This window comes from Salmo trutta, chromosome 3, assembly GCF_901001165.1.
Source record: "Salmo trutta chromosome 3, fSalTru1.1, whole genome shotgun sequence".
Taxonomy (NCBI): domain Eukaryota; kingdom Metazoa; phylum Chordata; class Actinopteri; order Salmoniformes; family Salmonidae; genus Salmo; species Salmo trutta.
In genome coordinates this window covers 38,162,835-38,183,648 of record NC_042959.1, presented here as the reverse complement: position 1 = coordinate 38,183,648, position 20,814 = coordinate 38,162,835, and the positions used below count along the sequence as shown (strand labels likewise).

General features: G+C 43.7%; 1 protein-coding gene across 4 annotated transcripts; it reads left to right on the top strand.

Moving 5' to 3' along the window:
* The first annotated feature begins 3,237 nt into the window (after positions 1–3,237).
* On the top strand, positions 3,238–20,283 carry fbxo38 (F-box protein 38). Of its 4 annotated transcripts, none has more exons than XM_029733861.1 (21): positions 3,238–3,622; positions 5,838–6,030; positions 6,387–6,520; positions 6,777–6,943; positions 7,167–7,332; positions 7,520–7,795; positions 9,369–9,462; positions 9,559–9,689; positions 10,342–10,512; positions 10,706–10,848; positions 12,556–12,763; positions 12,947–13,096; positions 13,299–13,499; positions 14,229–14,858; positions 15,012–15,112; positions 15,312–15,414; positions 15,569–15,735; positions 16,167–16,312; positions 16,642–16,745; positions 17,656–17,769; positions 18,152–20,283. In XM_029733861.1, the coding sequence occupies exons 2-21, from the start codon at positions 5,900–5,902 to the stop codon at positions 18,328–18,330; spliced, it is 3,516 nt and encodes a 1,171-aa protein (XP_029589721.1). In that variant the 5' UTR covers positions 3,238–3,622; positions 5,838–5,899; the 3' UTR covers positions 18,331–20,283. The 4 variants fall into 4 exon arrangements, with proteins under 4 accessions (XP_029589721.1, XP_029589710.1, XP_029589730.1 ...); XM_029733850.1 differs by having other exon boundaries at positions 5,785–6,030; XM_029733870.1 differs by having other exon boundaries at positions 5,782–6,030; positions 6,780–6,943.
* Positions 20,284–20,814: the final 531 nt, after the last annotated feature.

Here is a 20,814-nt window from a genome sequence, read left to right as displayed (position 1 = left end):
GTTTGGTATACAAATTAGTTCAGAACCTAGCTATGAATCTCAGCTATCATAGCCAGTTGTATCAACTTCAAAACATTAATGAAGCCTATGGATTGAGTAGAATATAACTTTGTGCCAAGGATGCAAGTCGTATATACATGGTTATTACCATGCATAAGATCCCCACATTGTAGCCTGTACATTTATATATTCACTGATCATGTACTCTACCTTGGCAAATAAAGGTGCAGTTCAGGTATGAATGTCTGAGATAATCTTTCAGTCATATCCAATACCAGGAGTATCAAATTCCAGTCTTTAAACAATGCTGTATCTGCATGCATGTATTACAATTATACACTTCAACAGTGTTTACCAATCTTGGTCCTGGGACATCAATGGTTACACATTGTAACTAAGACTAGAAACAGGATGTAACTAGTTAAAGATTGATTTGTAATTCATATTTTTTAAACAGTACACTACACTTCCTATGCATCATGTAAATACTCTAAAACCGGTTCATCTCAATATCTAATGCCCTTCATCTGCATTAACCTGATATACAGAATAGGTGTAGTATTTCATCAATTGAGAGACTTAATTTCAACCAGTAAAGAATGTGAAAGGCTTTATTGAAAGAAGTTCATTATCCAAGTGTTATAAATACATGCATTATAAATACAATTGTAATATTATAAATACAAGTTCATTCTGTACTTCAATGCACATCTGTTGTGCATTATAAAAACAGGAAGGAAGAGGTGGCGAGAGAGGTGTAAAAGACAGAAAGGGAAAGAGGTAAGACATAGGGGCAGGGAAGGCAGCATATGATTAATGAATCACAGTGCAACCCAAATATTCTCTTAGTTCATCACAATTACATAAGGGTGAAACTAGTCAGTCCGAAGGTTGGCAATGATGGGACTGGGGGTTGGCATCCTCTCACGTCAAAACATATCTGCAGACTAGAGACAGATAGCATGTTTAAGCCTTGTGCTTACATTTTTTATTCTAACCTTGTTAGTCATCATAATAAATCAGGAGGTGAAATGCAAAACTGACCTTGGATCATTAACTCTGGGACTACTGCATCTCTATCTGTATTTCAATGTAAAGCATCTCTTTAATAATAATTCCTGTTGACCTGACCAAGTGACCTCTCATCTCTGATCATGCTGTGCCATCCATGTAGCCAGTTCAGATGAGGGAGGGGTTCACCGACACAGCTGATATAACCTAGAGGATTTAGGGAGAAGAGGAGAGAGGGATGAAGTGAAGGAGAGCGACTTATTGAGAAATTAAGGTAGTTAAAGACAGTGTTCAACAGGAATCTGTGTATGTGGCCTCACCTGGTGTCCACACCACACTAAGTGGCTGCAGAGTACTTTATGCTGAAAAACATGAACGGACACACGTGGACAAACAATATAGCGTAGTTATAGAAATAATGAAGTGTCTTACTATTCTCCATGGTTGGCCCTCTTGCCTATTATTTGAAGGTGGAAGGAGCCACAGTTATACACCTGAGCCTGCTTACTGCACAACACAATCCATTAATCAGATTGATACATGAGTGTGTGGGTTATAGGGTGTCTAATTGTTCTACATTTTTTCAATATGGGTGATTTAAAATAGCCTGTTTTGTTTTTGTACAGACATCACACCCTCACCTGAGAAGTATAAATCAAAGGGAGAGAAACTGGGCATTGAATAACTGCAGTTGACATGGAAGAATAGTAAATGGAAGAATATTCTTATTGCAATGTGAATGACTCTTAAAAGAGCCTTTGGTTGTGCATCGTGTAGTCTATGGTATTGCCAGGGAACAGCACCCTCTTCGAAGAAGTAGGAGGTGAAGATCTCCCGCACACGGATTGCCTCTTGCTGCATTGTTGGACCCCATCCTTGAAACATCCTGCAGAGCAGCAGACTTCTCCTCTGGCAGACGGCAGCGAGCTGCAGATCCCCTCCTGGTCCTCGTGTCCATCCTCATGAAGTTATGCAGGACACAGGTAGCCTTCACACACCTGAATTCCTCCAGGAGGCAGTCCCAGATGGCCCTCCTGGTCACCCAACCTTGCAGTGCCCTACACGTTAACTGTAGGCACTCGTTTTGAAGTAATCTCCAGTTACATGGTATCTGTAGGAATATGGAAGACAATGTAATTAGACTTTTACATCACCCGGTCATTTTGGATTACAAAAGTATAATATCCCTGATAACAAATTATGATAAGATTGGATTGATAGATGCATGGGCACACATGTGCATGTGACAATAACAGGATCATATCAAGGATATCACAAATGAATACATAAATACCACTTGAAGCTTGATGATAAGTTGATCATTTGAATCAGCTGCGCAGTGTTAAGGCAACTAAAAATGTGCACCCCTTTGAGTCCCCAGGACCAGGACTGAGAACCACTGCACTTCATATGTAGACAGGCTTTCATAGCCCTCTATATGAGGCCAGAAAACCTCACAAGAAACAGACTTCATTATAGTCAAATTACACCACACTGAATATTATGTTGCTATTAATCTCCATCCTCACTTCTAGAGACAGGAACTAGACAAAATGACCTGCCCTATCCAGAATAGCCTACTCACAGTTGGGGCTGCTATCCTATCACCCTCCTCCATGGCTGTTAGCTAGCTACCTACAAATTAATTTGGAGTTTTTTTGTTTTTTTTACAGTGATAATGCATCAAGATAGGTAGCTAATATGAAGTTAGGTAGATGATGATATTTCATTCACTTAGCTAGCTATCTATACAGTATGTGAAGTTAGCTCATCTAGATAGCTCATTTAACAGCTCATTTGAGTTAGCCTGCACTGTAGTTAGCTAATAATACATCGTTTTTTTTTTTACATTTTCGAAATGTATTTACTTACTTGAATAGGTTCTCCCAGCCATGTGGACAATTGGAAACAGGGCAGCAAAGTTTGTTTGTCACCAGAGCGTTTTCGAGGATATTACTATTGAGCTATGTACTAATTAATAACTAGACCTTCGTACAAACTTGCTATGATGAATTCTTGACGCACAATCGAACATGCTGCTATATGCTGCCAGCACGCCCACAAGCGAGTCACAATGGGCGGCCTAAGCGGCACGCGGCAATTTACCGCTATCTAGTGTACATTCACCTTAGGGCGGAGCGTTTGTATGGCGGAAGCACGTCTCTGGTCTGAGCGCAGAAATTGAGGTACGCGTGTATGGCGGAAGTACGTCTCTGATCTGAGCGCAGATATCGAGGTGCGAGTTCATCTTTCATATGCTGTGTTTATCGGACCTCCTGGAGACAGACAGAGAGGCCCGGTCCAAGTCCTCAGACAAGGGTTGGTTCAGATAGAACCGCCGGATAACTAAAACTGTTTTTCAGTGCTTGCCACTGCCGCAAAAGGCTTTAAGTTACTTCCACGGGTGTCGGGTGGGGATGTTGTTAGCCAGCCAGCTAGCTAGCTAGCCAGCCAGCCAGCCAGCTGTCTGAGTCAACCTGTATTGAGCGATTGGAAGCTTCAAAGAAGAGTCAACTTGCTTGCAAGCCAACTGGACGAGAACCTGTATAGAACTTGGAAATAATCAAATGTTCCTCAGCCCTCTCTTCGTGAATTCTCACTAGCCTGAAAGGTGAATGTTGCTTAGCAAAACATGCTACAAAGCTAGCTAGTCATTGCTAACTGTTTGTGTTTTGGGGTGGCCCGTGCTTGTTAATTGTTACTTTGCGTTATTTATGTCCATTGTCTCACTTTTTAGTGGGTTTCGTTCGTTTGCTGGAGATTTATTTAGTCTTCTAAAATGCTGTCATGTAATAGGAAGCCTTGGTGGCTTTTTATGGCTTTCAGTTTATGCAGAAATACTGTAATGAACACAACTAGCTAGCAAGCTACTAAGTTAGCATTAGCTACCTGGCTATTGTGTTAATTGGTGTGTTAAGCAGCCTATAGAGCCCCACAGTGAAGGTGTCACAATACCCATAAAACCTAGTAGTCCAACAGGGAAATGGTTCCAACCGTTTTTCCACCATTCATTTTTCCCATAAGGGATTTTTAGAAACACTTAAAATAAGGGCTGTGTTTTGTGTAGGCTTACCCTGGCATGACTTTTTGATAACCATGTACGTCTCTCTAGGACAATGTGGCTTTTATCAGTATATTCTGCTCTATTCACTGATTCTAAAACGCTAATAAGCATCAAAGTAGACAAATGCAAAACTACAAATCCCTGCAAGCTCCTGCATGTCATCTCTGGTGGACACCTTTGCTACCAGGTATTGTGTCAATTTAAAACTTACACAAGACAGTTCACAGAATTGTCCATTTTAAATAAATGTAGCCAGTTTATTACATTTGGCTAACATTGGATAGTTAATCCAGAGATTCTTAACACCTTAGCCTCTGCAGTCTCGCCCAGAGCCTCATGGCATTTGTAGATCTTTATGATAGCCACATTAGCAGCTAATTAATTTTGGGATAATTGTAGGTGAATATATTGATAAAAGTCACCTTGTCCTAGAGATATTTACACGGTTATCAAAACGTCATGCGACGTACATGAGAAACAGCACTTATTTTAAGGTTTTTCTAAAATCCCCTATGGGGGAAAGTGTATGGTGGAAAAAATGATTGGACCCATCTCCCTGTTTGACCTCTAGGTTTTATGGGTATTGTGACTCATACTGTGGTACTCTGTTGAATGAACTCAATAGTTAAGCTGCTGATTGTCTGAACCAGAATCTGGCTTTACATGAGACGTTGAATATGGCGACTCCTTTAAGCCCAGGAAGCAGCCATTCAACTAGCCAGATTGAATAACAACCTTCCTTGGCTTAAAGGAGAATCGCCATATGCAACATCTCCTATAAGGCCAGATTCTGGATCACTGATTGGCTAGTTGTATTGCTGTAGTGACGATCTCATTATGAAATTACAATAACTCTTCAATAGATGGCATGTGGCTAAGTGAAAAGCTTATTGCATGTGAGCTATATGTAGCTAGCATTTGACATGGAAAAAGTTAGTATGAGCCAATTCCTGACAGATAGCTTGTCAGTCATGGGTCCCTATAGCCAACCTGGTCTCGGAGCATTTCGTATTATTCGGCACGTAAATCCAAGACACTCCATTTAGTATGATATGTTACGTTTCATATGGTGTGTATTAATTTTATGGATGTCCATCACCCATTTCGTTAGCTAGGCTAGGGGTTAGGGTTAAGTTTAGGAGTTGGGTAAAAGGGTTAAGGTTAGGGGAAGGGTTAACTAACATGCTAAAAAGTGGAAAGTAATTGAAAATCTGCTAAAGTTGTCCGTGATGATATTCGAACTCACAAGCTTTGGCTTGCTAGACTTCGCATTATATGCCCACCCATCCACCCCGACCAACCATACCAAATGTAACACATCATACTAATTTGAGTGTCTCAGGTTTACATTTACTATGTTACGTCTAGTCTATGAAACCAGGCTGCTATAGCCACCTAAACTTAACTCCACGATTTAAGATGGTAGTGACTAGTGTGGGTGGACTGGAGTTCCGATGTCAAATATATTTTTATCTTAAACTCCGTATTTCAGCACCCAAAGAATAGCCCGTGTTTATACAAACTTTTATGTGACGTCAGTGCTCCAGTCAGCCCACACTAGTCGCCGATCAACTCCATCTTAAGTCGTTGAGTCTGCAAACTTGTAATAAGTAAATATGACAATCTATTTGTTCAAGTAATGCTTGGTGACTTGAGTATCTTTCACTTTTGGTCCACAACTGAGGGAAAAAAATGTTCTCTTGCAGAAGTGTCATCAGTGAGAGAGTTTGCGTGTCCTTGTGTGTGCATGCGTGAATAACAGGGCCCGCGTGAGAGGGAGTGAGTTTGTTACCTTCTCTGGGTGAATATCTCACTGCCCTGGACATGATGGGCCCGAGGCGGAAGTCCACCAAGACACAGCTCGCCAGTGGGGGTGCTGCCAATCCTTACAGACTGGAGGAGCCCAAGGACTACATCAATGAACTCTCCCATGAGGTCCTCTGCCACATATTCCGGTCAGTGAGTGTCAAAGAACAGAATTCAATGGGGGTGTCCCCCAAAAGGCACCCCATTCCCTATATAGTGCACTCACTTTGACCAGGACCCCTATGGTCAAAAGTAGAGCACTATATAGGGAATGCGGTGCGATTTGGGACATAAGGGTTCTTTGTTGCTGTTCACCCTCTGACATAACAATGGGATGTCATCATTGGTCCTTGTTTGGACTGTAAATCTCAATGTGCTTTTACAAAATCTGATTATTTTACAATTTAACATTTTATTTTTTTGAGCCTCAAAGGTGATACTCTGCCACAATGACCAGGATAGGGTAGCTGTAAATATTTCCCTCCTTTATCCCCCCTTCATGCAGGTATCTGCCCATGCAGGACATCATGTGTATGGAGTGCCTGTCTCGGAAGCTTCGGGAAGCGGTGACACTGTACCTGCGGGTGGTGAAGGTGGTGGACCTATGTGCTAGCCGTTGGTGGGAGTACATGCCCTCAGGTAGGCAGAGAGGTACATGGCATGTTTGGAAAGTAGCAGGAGGATATTGATGATGCATATCATCCTTTAGGGTACAGAATAGTTGATCATCGATTTTGAAGCACTGTCAAACATAAATGAACCTAGTCTAAAGCAGCTAAGATTGTAGGTAATATATACATACTCTGTGATATTGAATGATTGTGGGCTCACAAAAAAAGTGTCAATGCACTCTTTAGTTAACCCTCTGAAACTGTTTTGGCCTGGTGCCATGGAGCAGGATTCACAGACTGCAGTTTCCTCATGCTGCTGAAGAAGATGCCAGACCTGGAGCAGCTGTATGGGCTTCACCCCCGCTACCTGGAGCGCCGAAGAGTCCGGGGCTACGAGGCCTTCAGTATCCCAGGAGTACTGGAGGCTCTTCAGGCCTGCCCCAACCTGCTGGTGAGTCTGGGTCTAACAGACCGGGCCAGGAACAATTGTGACTGTCATGTTTTTCAATTCAGAAAATAGGTGAGGTGATCTTGAAAGCCTTTTAGGTTGACATAAATATCTTTATATTGATGTGATCCATTTTGAGTTATACCATTGCTATGATACTGTATTATTCCTAAAGATGTTGTTTTGCTAGGTTTGTCTACACTAAGATGTCTTTGTCTATCTGCAGGGAGTGGAGACGTCTCATCTGGAGTTGGTGGAGGCAATCTGGAACTACATGCCTCAGGTCCACATCCTGGGGAAGTTCCGCAACCGCAACGGGGCGTTCCCCATTCCCCCCGAAAACAAGCTCACCATCCCAATCGCAGCCAAAATACAAACCCTGCATCTTGTCGGTGAGTGTATCAAGGACTAGGCATATATCTCCCAATCTGTTTAGGTCATGGCACCCTAGACTGGTAGCAGATCTGTGTGGGCTTTCACCAACTCCTCTGTTGTGCTCAATGGCATAATTAATAATTACCAGACTAACGACACTCACCACGGTGTACTAACTCAATGTACTCCTCTCTTACATCCCAGGGGTGAATGTGCCAGAGATCCCGTGCGTCTCCATGCTAAGACACCTGTACCTGAAGTGGGTTCGCCTCACCAAGCCCCAGCCCTTCAAAGACTTCCTGTGTGTTAGCCTGCGGACATTTGTGATGAGGAACTGCGCTGGCCCCACCAACTCTCTGAAGTACGTGCCCCTGGTGACGGGCCTTGCCTCGGCCCGCAACCTAGAGCAGCTGGAGCTGGTCAGAGTGCCCTTCCTGGGGGGGCTCATCCAGCATGTGGTGGAGGACAGCTGGAGGTCAGGTAAGGAAGGATGGACCATCTTAATTATATTTAATTCAGTACATCTGAAGGTGTGTGTCATGCTCAATAATGGGCCAGTTTCCCTGACCCAGATTAACACTAGTCAGGACTAAAAACATGGTCAATAGGGAACATTAATAGCAGGTATTTTTAGTCCAGCAGTAGGCTAAATCTGTGTCTGGGAAACCAGTCCAATAAATATCAGGGTGTCCACGGTTCCTTAACGTCTTAAGTTAATGTATCTGATTTAAAGGCCTTGAGTGTTAAAATGTCTTGCATTCAGTTTTCAAAGGTCTTAAAAAATGTGATGGAGATGACTACAGTTTTTCCATTACAATTGTGCCGCTGCCTAATTGTTGCCACTGCGGCTACAAAAAAAAACATCAAATAACACTCAACGTGCACTTTCAAGATGTTAGTTATCCAACCACACGTGCGGCTCTGTGCGTGTGCCAGTGCGATTCAGGCCATTGCAAGAAGAGAGAGCAAGGTAGGTAGCATATACCATTTGATAGATGACAACACGAACTAGACCTGGGACAATAAACCAAAAATTACAGACACCGACATTGCCCTCCTCTTACCGACGCAATTTTGCTTATGTCAGTGATTAGGCTATACAACGTCCCTGCAGAAGTTTGTTCTAAAACCATTATTTAGTCAACAGTAATGTGCGTTAACCTGCTTCCTGCAATGAAAGTATCTGACCTGTTCCTGTTTCGCTGCTGGCTTGCACTCCTGCTCCTCCGTTTCGCACACGGAGTGAAGGGAAAGATGCATTTTGATATGCGCAAGCATACTGACAGTCGAGCGACATTTCGAAAATGTAAGCTAATTGCAGGACACAATTAAAACAACTACCGTTACTGTTGTTAAAAAAGAGTTGTCTCAGCTTTGCGAGTATAACAATTATTTCTCAACCGTCAATAGAGGAAATAACACCACTTTACAAATGGTGTATGTAATTGTGATGATGCACCAGGGGCGAGCGGCTACGCGCCATTTGCGGTGATTACATCAAGTAGCCTATATAGGCCAACCAACCACTGTTAGATCAATTCCATGGCAATCTAGCAACAATATCATATTTAGAGTTAGCAATCTAGTTCATGTGTTTTGAGTTCCCACTTTCTCATGTGGTACATGAAGGTAGCGTTTTTCTGACACTTTTAATGGCTAAAATTTGAACGTAAAATGGGGTGAAGTCATTTGGACGTCCCAAGGACCTATTAGACATGAGCCAGTAACGTTACCAGGTTACTGTCAATAAAACAGCATTATTTTGCTAGTTTGGTCATGATAGAATCATGCTTCAGGCAACCACCATCATCAGCTAACTTACAAACAGTACCTACCTAGCTAGGTCACCCCTCAAAGAGGTACTAATGTGTTTTGAGTTCCCAGGCATAGTTTAGGCCAATATGCAAAAATATAAATAAACATGGAGGCAAATGAATCTCTAGAGCCAAAAATATATTGGATTATTCTGGATCCTTTTTTGACATGTTGCACATCAAAATGCATTCCATGAACATGCTAGATGAAATGGCTATACCTACCCTTTGTGCCCCAGGTGGATTTCGCAATTTGCACACTATTGTATTTGGTGCCTGTAAGAATGCACTTGAAGTTGACCTGGGCTACCTCATCATCACTGCTGCACGCAGGTAAGCAAAGAACTGACTGATTGAGGTAAGCAAATGGATAAACCTGATGAATAGTGAGATTTAGCTAGTGCTTTCTTTTTTTATTTATACATCTAGATTACATGAAGTTCGAATCCAGCCTTCCCTAACCAAAGACGGGGTGTTCTCTGCACTGAAGATGGCTGAACTGGAATTTCCCCAGTTTGAGACTTTGCACCTTGGATACGTCGATGAGTTCCTATTGCAGTGTGAGTCAGTTAAGGCCTAAGTTGTTATATAAAACGTATAATATTTTATAGTTATATACACTGTGGCCAGTGTATTAGGTACACCACCCCGTTCACAAAAATGGTTCGCTCCTACAGACAGTGAGTCATGTGGCCTTGGCTTGCTATATAAAGCAGGCATCGGTATTCAGTTACTGGAGGTATTCAGTTACTTTTCGATTAAACGTTAGGAAGTGCAAAACGCTCTGCGGAGTGGTCACTAGCTGGTATGGCAACAAAGTAATAAAATCAGATTTGTAAACCTAACCATAACCACATCGCTAACCCTAATGCCTAACCTTAAATTAAGACCAAAAAGCAACTTTTTTTTCTCTCTCTTGTGAACTTTTCAGATATAGGCAATTTTGACTTTGAGATTGATCAATCGTGCGGAAATCCACCTACCAAACACATTGTCTATGGGCAAAGGATATGAATACCAGCCCGTACACTTTCCTACTTTCCTCCCCTCTACTACTGTACCCCATAATCTACTTTCTGCAACTGTTTAAATAAAAATATGTAGCTAAGTAGGAAGATGCTCCATAAAAATAAAAAGTCTAGCCTTTTAACTGTAGGTTATGGTTATGCTATTACATAAGATGTATTGATTGTAATGTATTTTCTTGGTTAGGTAAAATGAGTCACTCTGAGCTGGTGAAGTATGGCCTGGCTGACGTCATTGAAAACCCAGGTATCATCACAGACATCGGGATGAAAGCTGTCAACGAGGTGTTCTCCTCCATCAAGTATCTGGTCATATACAACTGCCCCCACCTCCACAACCCACACAAGTGGATTACAGGTAATGGACCAAATCATCTGTTTGCGGTTTTTAGGGTCTTTTATTATTATTTTTTTAAACGTTTTTAGGACCTTGCCTGAAGCAGTATGCTTTGAAACAGATAATTTGATGTTTTTTGCTTAAATGACTAGTTCAGGCTCATGAACATCGAAAGCTTAGAGGACATTTAGAACTGTGTTTGTGTTGTCATCAGACCACTCGCGGTGGAGTCGCTTGGTGGATCTGACTCTGGTGCGTTGCCATGCCATCAAGCTGGAGTCGTTCAGCCAGTTCATTGAGCTGCTCCCCAGCCTGGAGTTCATCTCCCTGGACCAGATGTTCAGAGAGCCACCCAAGGTAAGTCCACTGCACTGGGCCCCCCACATGACAGCGGAGAGAAAATGTTAACATTTGAGTTAATTTTGTGCAATTCAACACATTTTGCCATGGGTTGGAGAGGAAAATGAGCCGTTTTACAGCTAATTTACTGGAATTCTATACATTTTTCCGTAGGGTGAAGATAAATGTTTGTAGTTTTTAATATATGTATGTGAGACTAACAAAATCAGTGGGGACCCCCGGCCAGTAATTCGACCATGTTAACAAGTTTAGATAGCTAGCCGCAAAACTAATTTAATAATCAAAAAAATGTTAGCTGACATGGGCTAAGTGACTGACATGACAAGAAAACTGCTGATGCAAAACAACATTTTGAAATCTACTACACAAGGTGCAACTTAAGTTGAGACCCCAACTGAGATTTTGGGAAATTGATCCGGGGGCTTTCAAAATGCGGGCTGCCAGTTTCCCATCCCTGGCCTAGAACCTATAGCCAGGTATTTAGCCCCAATTATGCCATTTAGTAGTCGGTTTTCTATAAAGCCAGTAAGTGATGTGTGCTAATGTTTTTCTTTCTTCATACGGGTGTTCGAAATCAAACCCCGCTATCCTGGCGTTGCAAGCCATGCGCTACCAAATGAGCTATAGACTGAGGACCAGATATATAATATTAACCTCCTTGGAAGTGATCTAACAACACAGGGATTGTGACTGAATATGAAGTTCTATGCTTAGTCCAGACTGGACTATAATGTTAACACCTCATAGATCAGGGTTCCCCCAAAACATTTATTTTACTTGTACATTATTTATTTTAATTGTATTGTTGGTCATGAAATGCATTAAAAACACCAGCAAATCAGCTCCATGTCATTTTAATTTTGGAAATCTGTTCCAAAGTATTCCCATGCATAATAAAGCGATATACACAGTGTACTAAACATTAGGAACACCTGCTCTTTCCATGACCGACTATCCAAGGGAAAGCTATGATCCCTTATTAATGTGACTTGTAAATCCACTTCAATTGGTGAAGGGGAGGTGACAGGTTAGAGGCCTTTTATACACAATCCATATCTCAATTGTCTGTGTGCCATTCAGAGGGTGAATGGGCAAGACAAAAGATTTAAGTGCCTTTGAACAAGGTATGGTAGTAGGTGCCAGGCACACCGGTTTGAGTGTGTCAAGAACTGCATCGCTGCTGGGTTTGTCATGCTCAACAGTTTCCCGTGTGTATCCACCACCCAAAAAACATCCAGCCAACTTGACACAACTGTGGGAAGCATTGGAGTCAACATGGGCCAGCATCCCTGTGAAACGCTTTCGACACCTTGTAGAATTTAAGCTTTTTTTCTGGGCAAAAGGGGGTGCAACTCAATATTAGGATGGTGTTCCTAATGTTTTGTATACTCAGTGTATGTGATAGTTTATACAAATGTAAACAAGGTTTGAAATTATTATGTTTTAGCAAAATATCTGTTTGGGCTTCTTGTGGTCAATTTGCAGTCTACAAATTATTTGTAATTATGTTCCGGCCCCCTGACCATCTGCTCAAGAAATAATCGGTCATGATGGTCTTTGATCTTTTTTGTGTTTATTAAGTATCCCCATTACTACACTTCCTGGGGTCCAGCAACATTAAGGCAGTTACATAAAATGCTAAATATTACATTTCCTAACACTTTACCCAATACATTTAGTGTGTTCCCTCTGTTTCTCCCTCAGGGCTGTGCCCGTGTGGGTCTGAGTGCTGGCACTGGGATAGGAGTCTCCTCTGCCCTGGTCAGCAACCAGAACTCCAACAATGACAACGACAATAACAACAACAACAACCACCAGAACAACAACAACGATGTACCCAACATCCCACCGCACAACAATGACAACGAGGAGGGTGCAGCTGTCGTGCCTCAACCACGACACAGGGCCGAGGGTACTCTGCTGCTCGCATTGTTACAACCTTACCACATGACAGTGTTATAACATTGCTACATTATTGTTACAAAGTTGTAATGACATGGTCAACGTTGCTACTATTGCTGACATTGGGATCTTAGCTGTGTAATGTACCGCTAGTGTACAAACTCATGACCTTTCTACTGTTCCTCTCCTCCAGAGCTTCCTGAGGTGAACGGGATGTTGCAGGATGAGAACATTGAGGCTGAGGCCGTGGTCCAGGCCTGGCCTGCAGACGAGATGGAACCCCCTGGTCCCAGTCAGCCTGCTGCCAACCCTCGGCCAGACAACGCAGACGAGGAGCAAGCAGGTCTGGACAGAACTAACTCCACTACAGGGGCACATATTTCAGCGAGTTTACATGAGAATGGACTTTTCTCATTTTTATGTATTTTTCTCTCTACTATTTTCTCTCTTTCTTGTCTCTTCCTCTGTCTCCTCTTGCTCCCCGCTCTTTTTTTCTGTCTTTCTCCACCGCACCCTCTCTCTCTCTCCGTCTCTCCCCCCTGTAGGTCCCAGTGGTGTTCAGTGTGTGGTGAAGAAGCCTCCAGTGGTGATTTTCGACTCGGACAGTGAGGATGAGGAGGGCCCTGTCAGAACTCAGGCTCCAGGCCAGCCCCAGCAGCAACAGCAGCAACAACTGACCACTTATCCTCCTGAACCACCGCAGCCCACTGGCAAGACCACTGCTGAGGAGGCAGCCACACACATTAGTGAGTCTCTCAAATGTAGAGATGGGCACGGTTATTCAAAATATCTGAACTGACGGTAGTGTTTTAACTTGTGAGTTTTCAATTTTAGATTGTTAATATAGGCCTAAAAAAGAATAATGTAAAAGTGGTCTAAATTAAATGATCTATGTGACATTGTTACATACAAGGACAGACCATGACATTTAATATATAAACTTTTTAATATAGTTGAGCTACTGCTGCGTGTTTAGCCCTCCTATCAGCCCTGACAACGGTATTCTATTTTCCCGTCTTCAATTCGCGATGACAAGCGCACCTACGGGAGGTTTCACGAGACCTGGCACAGATCAATGCAAAACACTTACCAGAAAGCTGTCTTGAAACAGAATCTGTTCTTTCATGGCGAGCGTCAGACTTCTCTTTCACTGTTGTTGTTGTTAGCTAAAAATACAGGAGAATAGCAGCCTGTCTGCTGTTGTGGTATCTCTGCCCTCTGCAATTGCGCCATTCTGATTCATCAAGCAATTGTTTTATTTTATTTGGATTATCCGGCTATCCGAAAGAATTTCAGGATATTATTTGAATAGTGAAATCATTTCAAATGCTCATCCCTACTCCTCACATCAAAAATAAGCTCTTTCAATTATGATAGATTGTATTTTCTATCCTTGCCATAAAACTCAAATGGCTTCTAAGGCTTATATTTACATTTTATTATTGTGAGTTCTGTGCTGTGTTTGTGTGTTGCAGGTAAAGGGAAGACGCCCCTGCGTCGTCGAGGGCCACCCCTACAGGAGCCCAGCTGTGAGAAGGGTTGCCAGGTCACCAGTGAGCAGATCAAAGCTGACATGAAGGCTGCCACTGAGGTCCCTGACAAAGACAAGAGCTCCAAGGAGCCTGCTGCAGGGACAGGGGCTGCTGGGGGGGCAGGCTGTACCACGGGGGGCTGTGTTTGCTCCGTCCACTGGAGAGAAGACTCTGCTAACCAGGAGGAACAGTCCAGAGCCCGGGCAGGGGACGAGGGGACAGTCCGGACTCGCTGCACCTGCAGTAGGGCTCGCCTCGGCCCAGAGGGAAGGACTCGAAGTGTGCCCAACCACCCAGCATCTGGAGGGGCAGGAGGAGGGGACAGGACCCCAGAGAGAAGGCAGGATCTGGGGGAGGGAGCAAGTGCAGAGGGGCTGGAGGCCAGGGACCCTGCTGAAGAGAGCTTGGCGAGGGGCATGCCTGAGGGGCACCGTGGTGAGAGGATGTTAGGTCAGAGCTCCGGGGAGGCCAGCGTAGAGCCCCAGCCCAGAGGGTTAAGAGATGGCTTCCCCAGGCGACCTGTCACCCGCGCCCGCAGCAGACTGTCATCTGTACCTCTGGTGTCTGAGTCAGGTTAGACGGGATAAGCGGTCCTTCTGTCAGAGCATGAAATGCATTGTAATGCTGATCATTTGAAATGTAGGCCATATTATCATAGCTTTGATAGTGTAGGAAAGCCTGTGAAAAATGAGTTTCTCATAGAGTTCCTATTGTTTTGTCATGCAGAGTTGTCCAATTCCAAGCCTCGGGTCACTGTAAAGAGGAAACGCACAGCAGACAAGTCCACCAGCACCAGCGACCCGGTCACCGAGGACGACCATGTACAGGTAGGACCACTACACATACTGGGAAGAGACCCACTGTTCCTGAGCAAAGCGGCACAGAAATAGATTGGACACCTTATTACCAGTACATAGGAAATAGGCCAGGTTGCCATTTTGAAACGAAGCCATACATGGTAAAATTAAGGAATCTCTATTAAATGTAGCATCCTTCCTTTGTTTATCCCTCCCTATTGCCATCCAGGTGCTGACGCTGAAGTCCAAAAACCTAGTGGGAATCACCCTTACAAACTGTGGCATCACTGACCTGGTGCTGAAGGACTGCCCCAAGATGATGTTTGTTCATGGTAGGTTTCCCTTCTATATTCTCCCTCGATATATGATCAAGGCTTGATAATGAACATAATTAGTGGGCCGTTCTGTCATGTGAAGGCTAAATCCCAAATGGCCCTATTTGGCCATTTAAATGGCCCTCTGCCGTCCCTCTCTGTGTCCCTCCAGCCACACGCTGCAGAGTGCTGAAGCACCTGAAGGTGGAAAGTGCCCCCATAGTGAACCGCTTTGACTACGCCCAGTGTAAGAAGCTGGACATGGAGCAGGTCCTGGATCAGATCCTCCGCATGCCCCCGGAGAGAAACCGCATCATCTACATGCGCCCCATGCAGCAGGTCAGTCAGATCCACAGACTTCCTGTCTGGAACCTGTTCGTTTCCAAATGAAATTTACACTGGATTTAAAACATTGAACCTAGTTCAGATATGTCTTACTACAGTTATTCTGCGCAATAGGTATGACTTCCACTGGAAATGTGAGCATGATTTCTCACTAAATCCTAGCAGAAGTATCCCCAGTTTAAATGATACTTTTTTTTTTAACCTTTTATTCAACTAGGCAAGTCAGTTAGGAAAAAATTATTATTTTCAACGATGGCTTAGTAACAGTGGGTAACTGCCTTGTTCAGGGGCAGAACGACAGATTTTTACTTTGTCAGTTCGGGGATTCGATCTTGCAACCTTTCGGTTACTAGTACAACGCTCCAACCACTAGGCTACCTGCCGATATGGTTTGTGAACCTTGTCCTACTCTGACCTTGTCCTAGATTGACTCTCTGGCCCTGGAGAGGAAGCTGTTCCGTGGGCCGTACCCCTACCACATCGCCATCATCCACGAGTTCAGCAACCCTCCTAATGTCAGGAACAAGGTCAGAGTACGCAGCTGGATGGACACCATCGCCAACATCAGCCAGTGAGTCACAGATATTGCTTGATAATACCTTTTTAATATCCCTCTTTTAATTTTTTTTACTTTTTTTTTATGGATTTGGTTAGATGTTTCAATTTCCAACAGTTTTTCTATGTAATCCAGTAGAATATTTAGTGGGTTGCTGCCAGTCTGTTTCCTCCAACAGATGGCCCGGTGTCATTCTCACTACGGCCAGCTGATGGCGGTGTTGATTCTCTACTGACCCTATTCGGCCATACTGTACTAGACTGTTGGGCTGGTGATCAAGGACCAATGCCCATTTCCTTCATCTAAAAACCCAACATAAATAACCACTTTCATTTAATCAACAGGGAACTCATCAAGTACGAGTTCTTCCCCGAAGCTACGCGGACGGAAGAGGATATCAAGAAGTATCCCAGCTACCCCTGGGGCCGAGACATTTACACCTTGGAGGGTGAGAGGAAGTCCTGTCTAAAACCCTTTGAGACTGGGTCTCGTTCTCTTCACAGCATAGCTACATCCTTCTCTACAGTCACTCTATTCTACATCAGTTCTATTAATAAACCATGTGAATAGTGCTGGTCTACTGGGATCTCAACAGTCCAATTAAGGCCAGCTGTGGAGTCACACACTAAATGATTCTTCGCTTGGTCGTGAGGATTCTCGATACCACCCTGTCTCGCTAAAACAAGGATGTGGTTAGATGGCTAGAACGAGCTGATGGCTCAAAGCAGCATCATAAACATTTTCAGTCAGACGTTCACGCTTGCAAGTAAACGCATGCTAGTAGTAGTAGTAGTAGTAGTAGTCGTCGCTCCTGCTCGAGAGTGCACATTCTGGGTGATGTGGTACGTCATCTCACTGGCTGCTCCTCTGGAGAGCTTTTATTGGCTATTGCTGATCACCTTTTAAAAATATTTTCATTGCATATCTACCACTACCAGAGCGTTGCAGATTTTGTGCCGATAAAATAAAACATGTTTGAAAATATCGGGACGTCTGGAACTGCTCAAAGACTGGATCGGTAGCCCTCAAATTGCGTCTCCGACCCACTCGCATTAAACGTGCGTCGGCTCCGAGTAGGCAACAACATGGGGATTTTTGTCTCAGATCTCAAACTTGTCTGGGACCGCTAAATCGGGGCCAAAATCGTGTAGTGTACACCCGGCTTTAGTGTTTTTCCATGCTTCATTCATTGTCCCCCTCTGGCTTTCATGATTCAAGACCTACATTGTGTTTCTTCACTTTACCCTTGTAATTTTGGGGTTGTAGCTACTCTGCCCTGTCTGATGTAGCTTGTCGCTCTTTCTCTCGTGTGTGTGTGTGTGTGTGTGTGTGTGTGTGTGCGTGCTTACTGTCTGTAGGACTGGTAGATGAAGCGCCCTACTCCATGATCACAGACTTCCCCTGGCTCCGTACCCTACGGACAGCTGATCCCAACAGCTACGCACGCTATGACTTTGAGGATGATGAGAGCAGTGAGTGACCGTCTCCCCTGTCCAGTTGTCACCATCTTTACCTACCTGCTATACACCTGGCCGCAGTGACTAGCAAACCTGCTCCCTTATTTCTAGGATCATTGTCAGTTGTGTTATATGAGAACTGTGATCTGTCTCTTGAGGCATTCAAATGAATAGAATGGAATGCACCTTTTAGGGCCTTCTCGGTAGCACTCTTGAGTCTGCTTGTCAATCATAAGGTGCTAGCCACATTCAATGACGCCATAATGGGTGGACTGGCAGCCATTTTGAGTGTACCCATGAGTTTACCAGTCAAATTGCCATGGTGAAAGGTTTCTAGCCCGTTCTACTCATTCAATTGCTATGGTACCAACCCTCCTCTCCTGTGTCTCTCCTGCAGCCACCATCTACGCCCCGCGGAGAAAGGGCCAGCTCTCGGCAGACATCTGCATGGAGACCATCGGTGAGGAGATCTCGGAGCGGCGCCAGACACGGCGCGGTGTCTTCCAGCGTGTGGTGGTGGTCTTCATCCACTACTGTGACGTACGGGGCGAACCTGTGGACGATGACTACATCTAGTGCCTCCTGTTTTGTCCCGGACTGGGGGAGAGACCTGAGAGGGAGGGGAGGAGGTCTGGAGTGGAGACCCAGCACCCCTGGTGTCTGCCTGCCAGGCTCCTACTGTGACCATTGCACCCACCCACCCAATGTTGAGAACCAGTGCTTGACAGATTTTTCAATGGAGCTCCAGGGAGGGGGCACTGGAGTGTCTGTCTCGAGTTGCCTTGTTTTGTATTTTCTGACCTTACATGAAGGGAGAGCGAGAGGCTGCTCAGTGGGTTGGTTGTCTTCTCACAGCCATTGTTTAGGGTTTTTCTCAGTGGGGGAATGACAGCTCCTTAGAGGAGTTAAAGCTCTGCTCTTGCCTGCCATTCGTACTCATAGATACGCTATGTTGATCTTTCCATGCACTACCTCACCGTATAGGTGATGTTGAAACTATGTGTGGGGACCGGCGTATATGTTAAAGCACCCAGGGAAGTGTGTATGCCTATGTTATTGTAGAAATCTGAGATCTGCACCGAGAGAGAACCACGTACCTGAGCTTAGAGAATTGAAAGGGCACCGCTTAGTATTCTGTTTTCAACAAGATGTTATTTTTCTTGAGGGTTTGAATTCCCTTTTTGTGTTTTGGCAAGATTTCTACTGGAATGGAGGAATATCAGTTTTCGGGAGTTTGGTGTTTTCACCTACCTCTGGTGCTGACAAAGACACAAGCTTTAGAGAAGCACCCTCAAGCTAGATGCTAGAAGTGCCCTTAGATTTGTTTGTAAAAAAAAAAAAAAAAAAAAAGACGTTTCGTTTTCCCAATAGTTTTTTGGCTAATTTATTTATGCTTTGTTTTAATTTGTATTTTCTATGTTTTAGTCCTTCACCTCTGTTCCTGAGGTCTGTTGTTGTTGTTGGGGGGGTGGTAGGTTCAATAGGTGTGCATTATGACTGGTCTGTGTCTTGCTAAGTTCTGTTTACCTCACGACTTGGTAAAACGAGAGCGAGAGAGAACTGCGGCGGTATCAAAATAAATTTGTTACCATTTAATTCCCCCCGCCAATTCTCCTGTAAGCGGTTCCTAAAGAAAAGAGAGGAGAAAAAAAGAAATGGCTTTCATTGTTAAGCATCTTTCATGCATACAATAATTTAAGAATTCTCCCAGCCTCTAATTGAACCCACATTTCTAGACTTCAAGAATGGCTCTGGTTGTTTTGAATAAGGGTCATGGCTAGTGAGGGTCGTAAAAGCATGTCTCGTTCATCTCTAGACGACTGCAAGCATGCAGACAGTATCCAAGCAAGATGACCTTCAACACATGAGCACCACAGTGTGTCTTATGTGGTATAATAATACTTCTCTTTAGGAAGCACAACCAAGTTTTGTTCATGTATGTGCATCGCACTGGAACACAGGAGGAAGTAGGAGAAGGAACAGTACAGGAATGTACCATATGTTCTGAAGCTTCTTTTCTAGATCTCTGGATTAGTGAAAAAGACACTTCGATGTTCCCAAGTCTCTCCTACCCTTTGGATGTTTGAGTTTCACACAGGCTCTTCGACAGGAAGTCAGATGGTGTATGCAAACAAACACGCATTTTGTCTTAACTACGCACGCAATGCTGAATCTGTTAACTGTGAAAGAACCCAGTGTTCCTGTTAGTCGAGGAAATACATTTTTGAAGGGCACTTTAAGAGTCGGATATAAAAAAATTAAAAAAGCCTTTTAAAGTGTGATAACCCCCTTCTTGCTGCTCTACTTTTTTCTCTTGTCTGGGTGACTCCCTCCACCCTCCTCTTCCAAAGCCAGGCTACTAATGCTTGTGAAGTTAATCTAGAAACACGCTAAGCTCTGCAGAAAACCTGTGTACAAAAACCCATGTACAGATGTGCTGTATTTAATGGATCTTCCAAGATTTGTTTTATATGTTTATATAAAAAAAACTATTTCACATAATAAAAAGGGAGAACTGAATCAAGTGGAGCACCACTGTGTGTGTGTCATGCTTTGTCTGGCAGTGACGTCGTGTGTGTGTGGGGTGCACAGAGAATGGACTGAAGCCTCTTCTCTTTTATTGAGACCGACCAGTTCACCGTAAATTATGAGAACTAAAAAGAGACGATATATTCTGAGAGTGCCTCCCAAATGGCACCCTGATCCATATATAGTGCCCTGTTCAAAAGTAGTGCACTAAATAGGGGTTAAGGTGTTTTCATTAAGAGGCCTAAAACACCTGGTTTTTGCAGAGATGAGTATATGTCTTCCAAGTGGAGTTAGATTGCCAGCTTTTCAATTAAAGTGTAATGCTGCCCTACATCTGGATAATCCATTTCCTTGCTGCAGTAAAAAAAATCAAGTTGAAGTGGACTCAAGACAAGTACTGTAAGAAAGGTTGTGTGGCTGGTCTGGAGTAAGTCTTTGTCACACTATTTATATGTTCTGACACAGAATAGGTGTGTAATGTTCTAGGCCAGTTGTCCCCTTTTCCCTTGTCTAAGCAGGAAGAGGAAGATT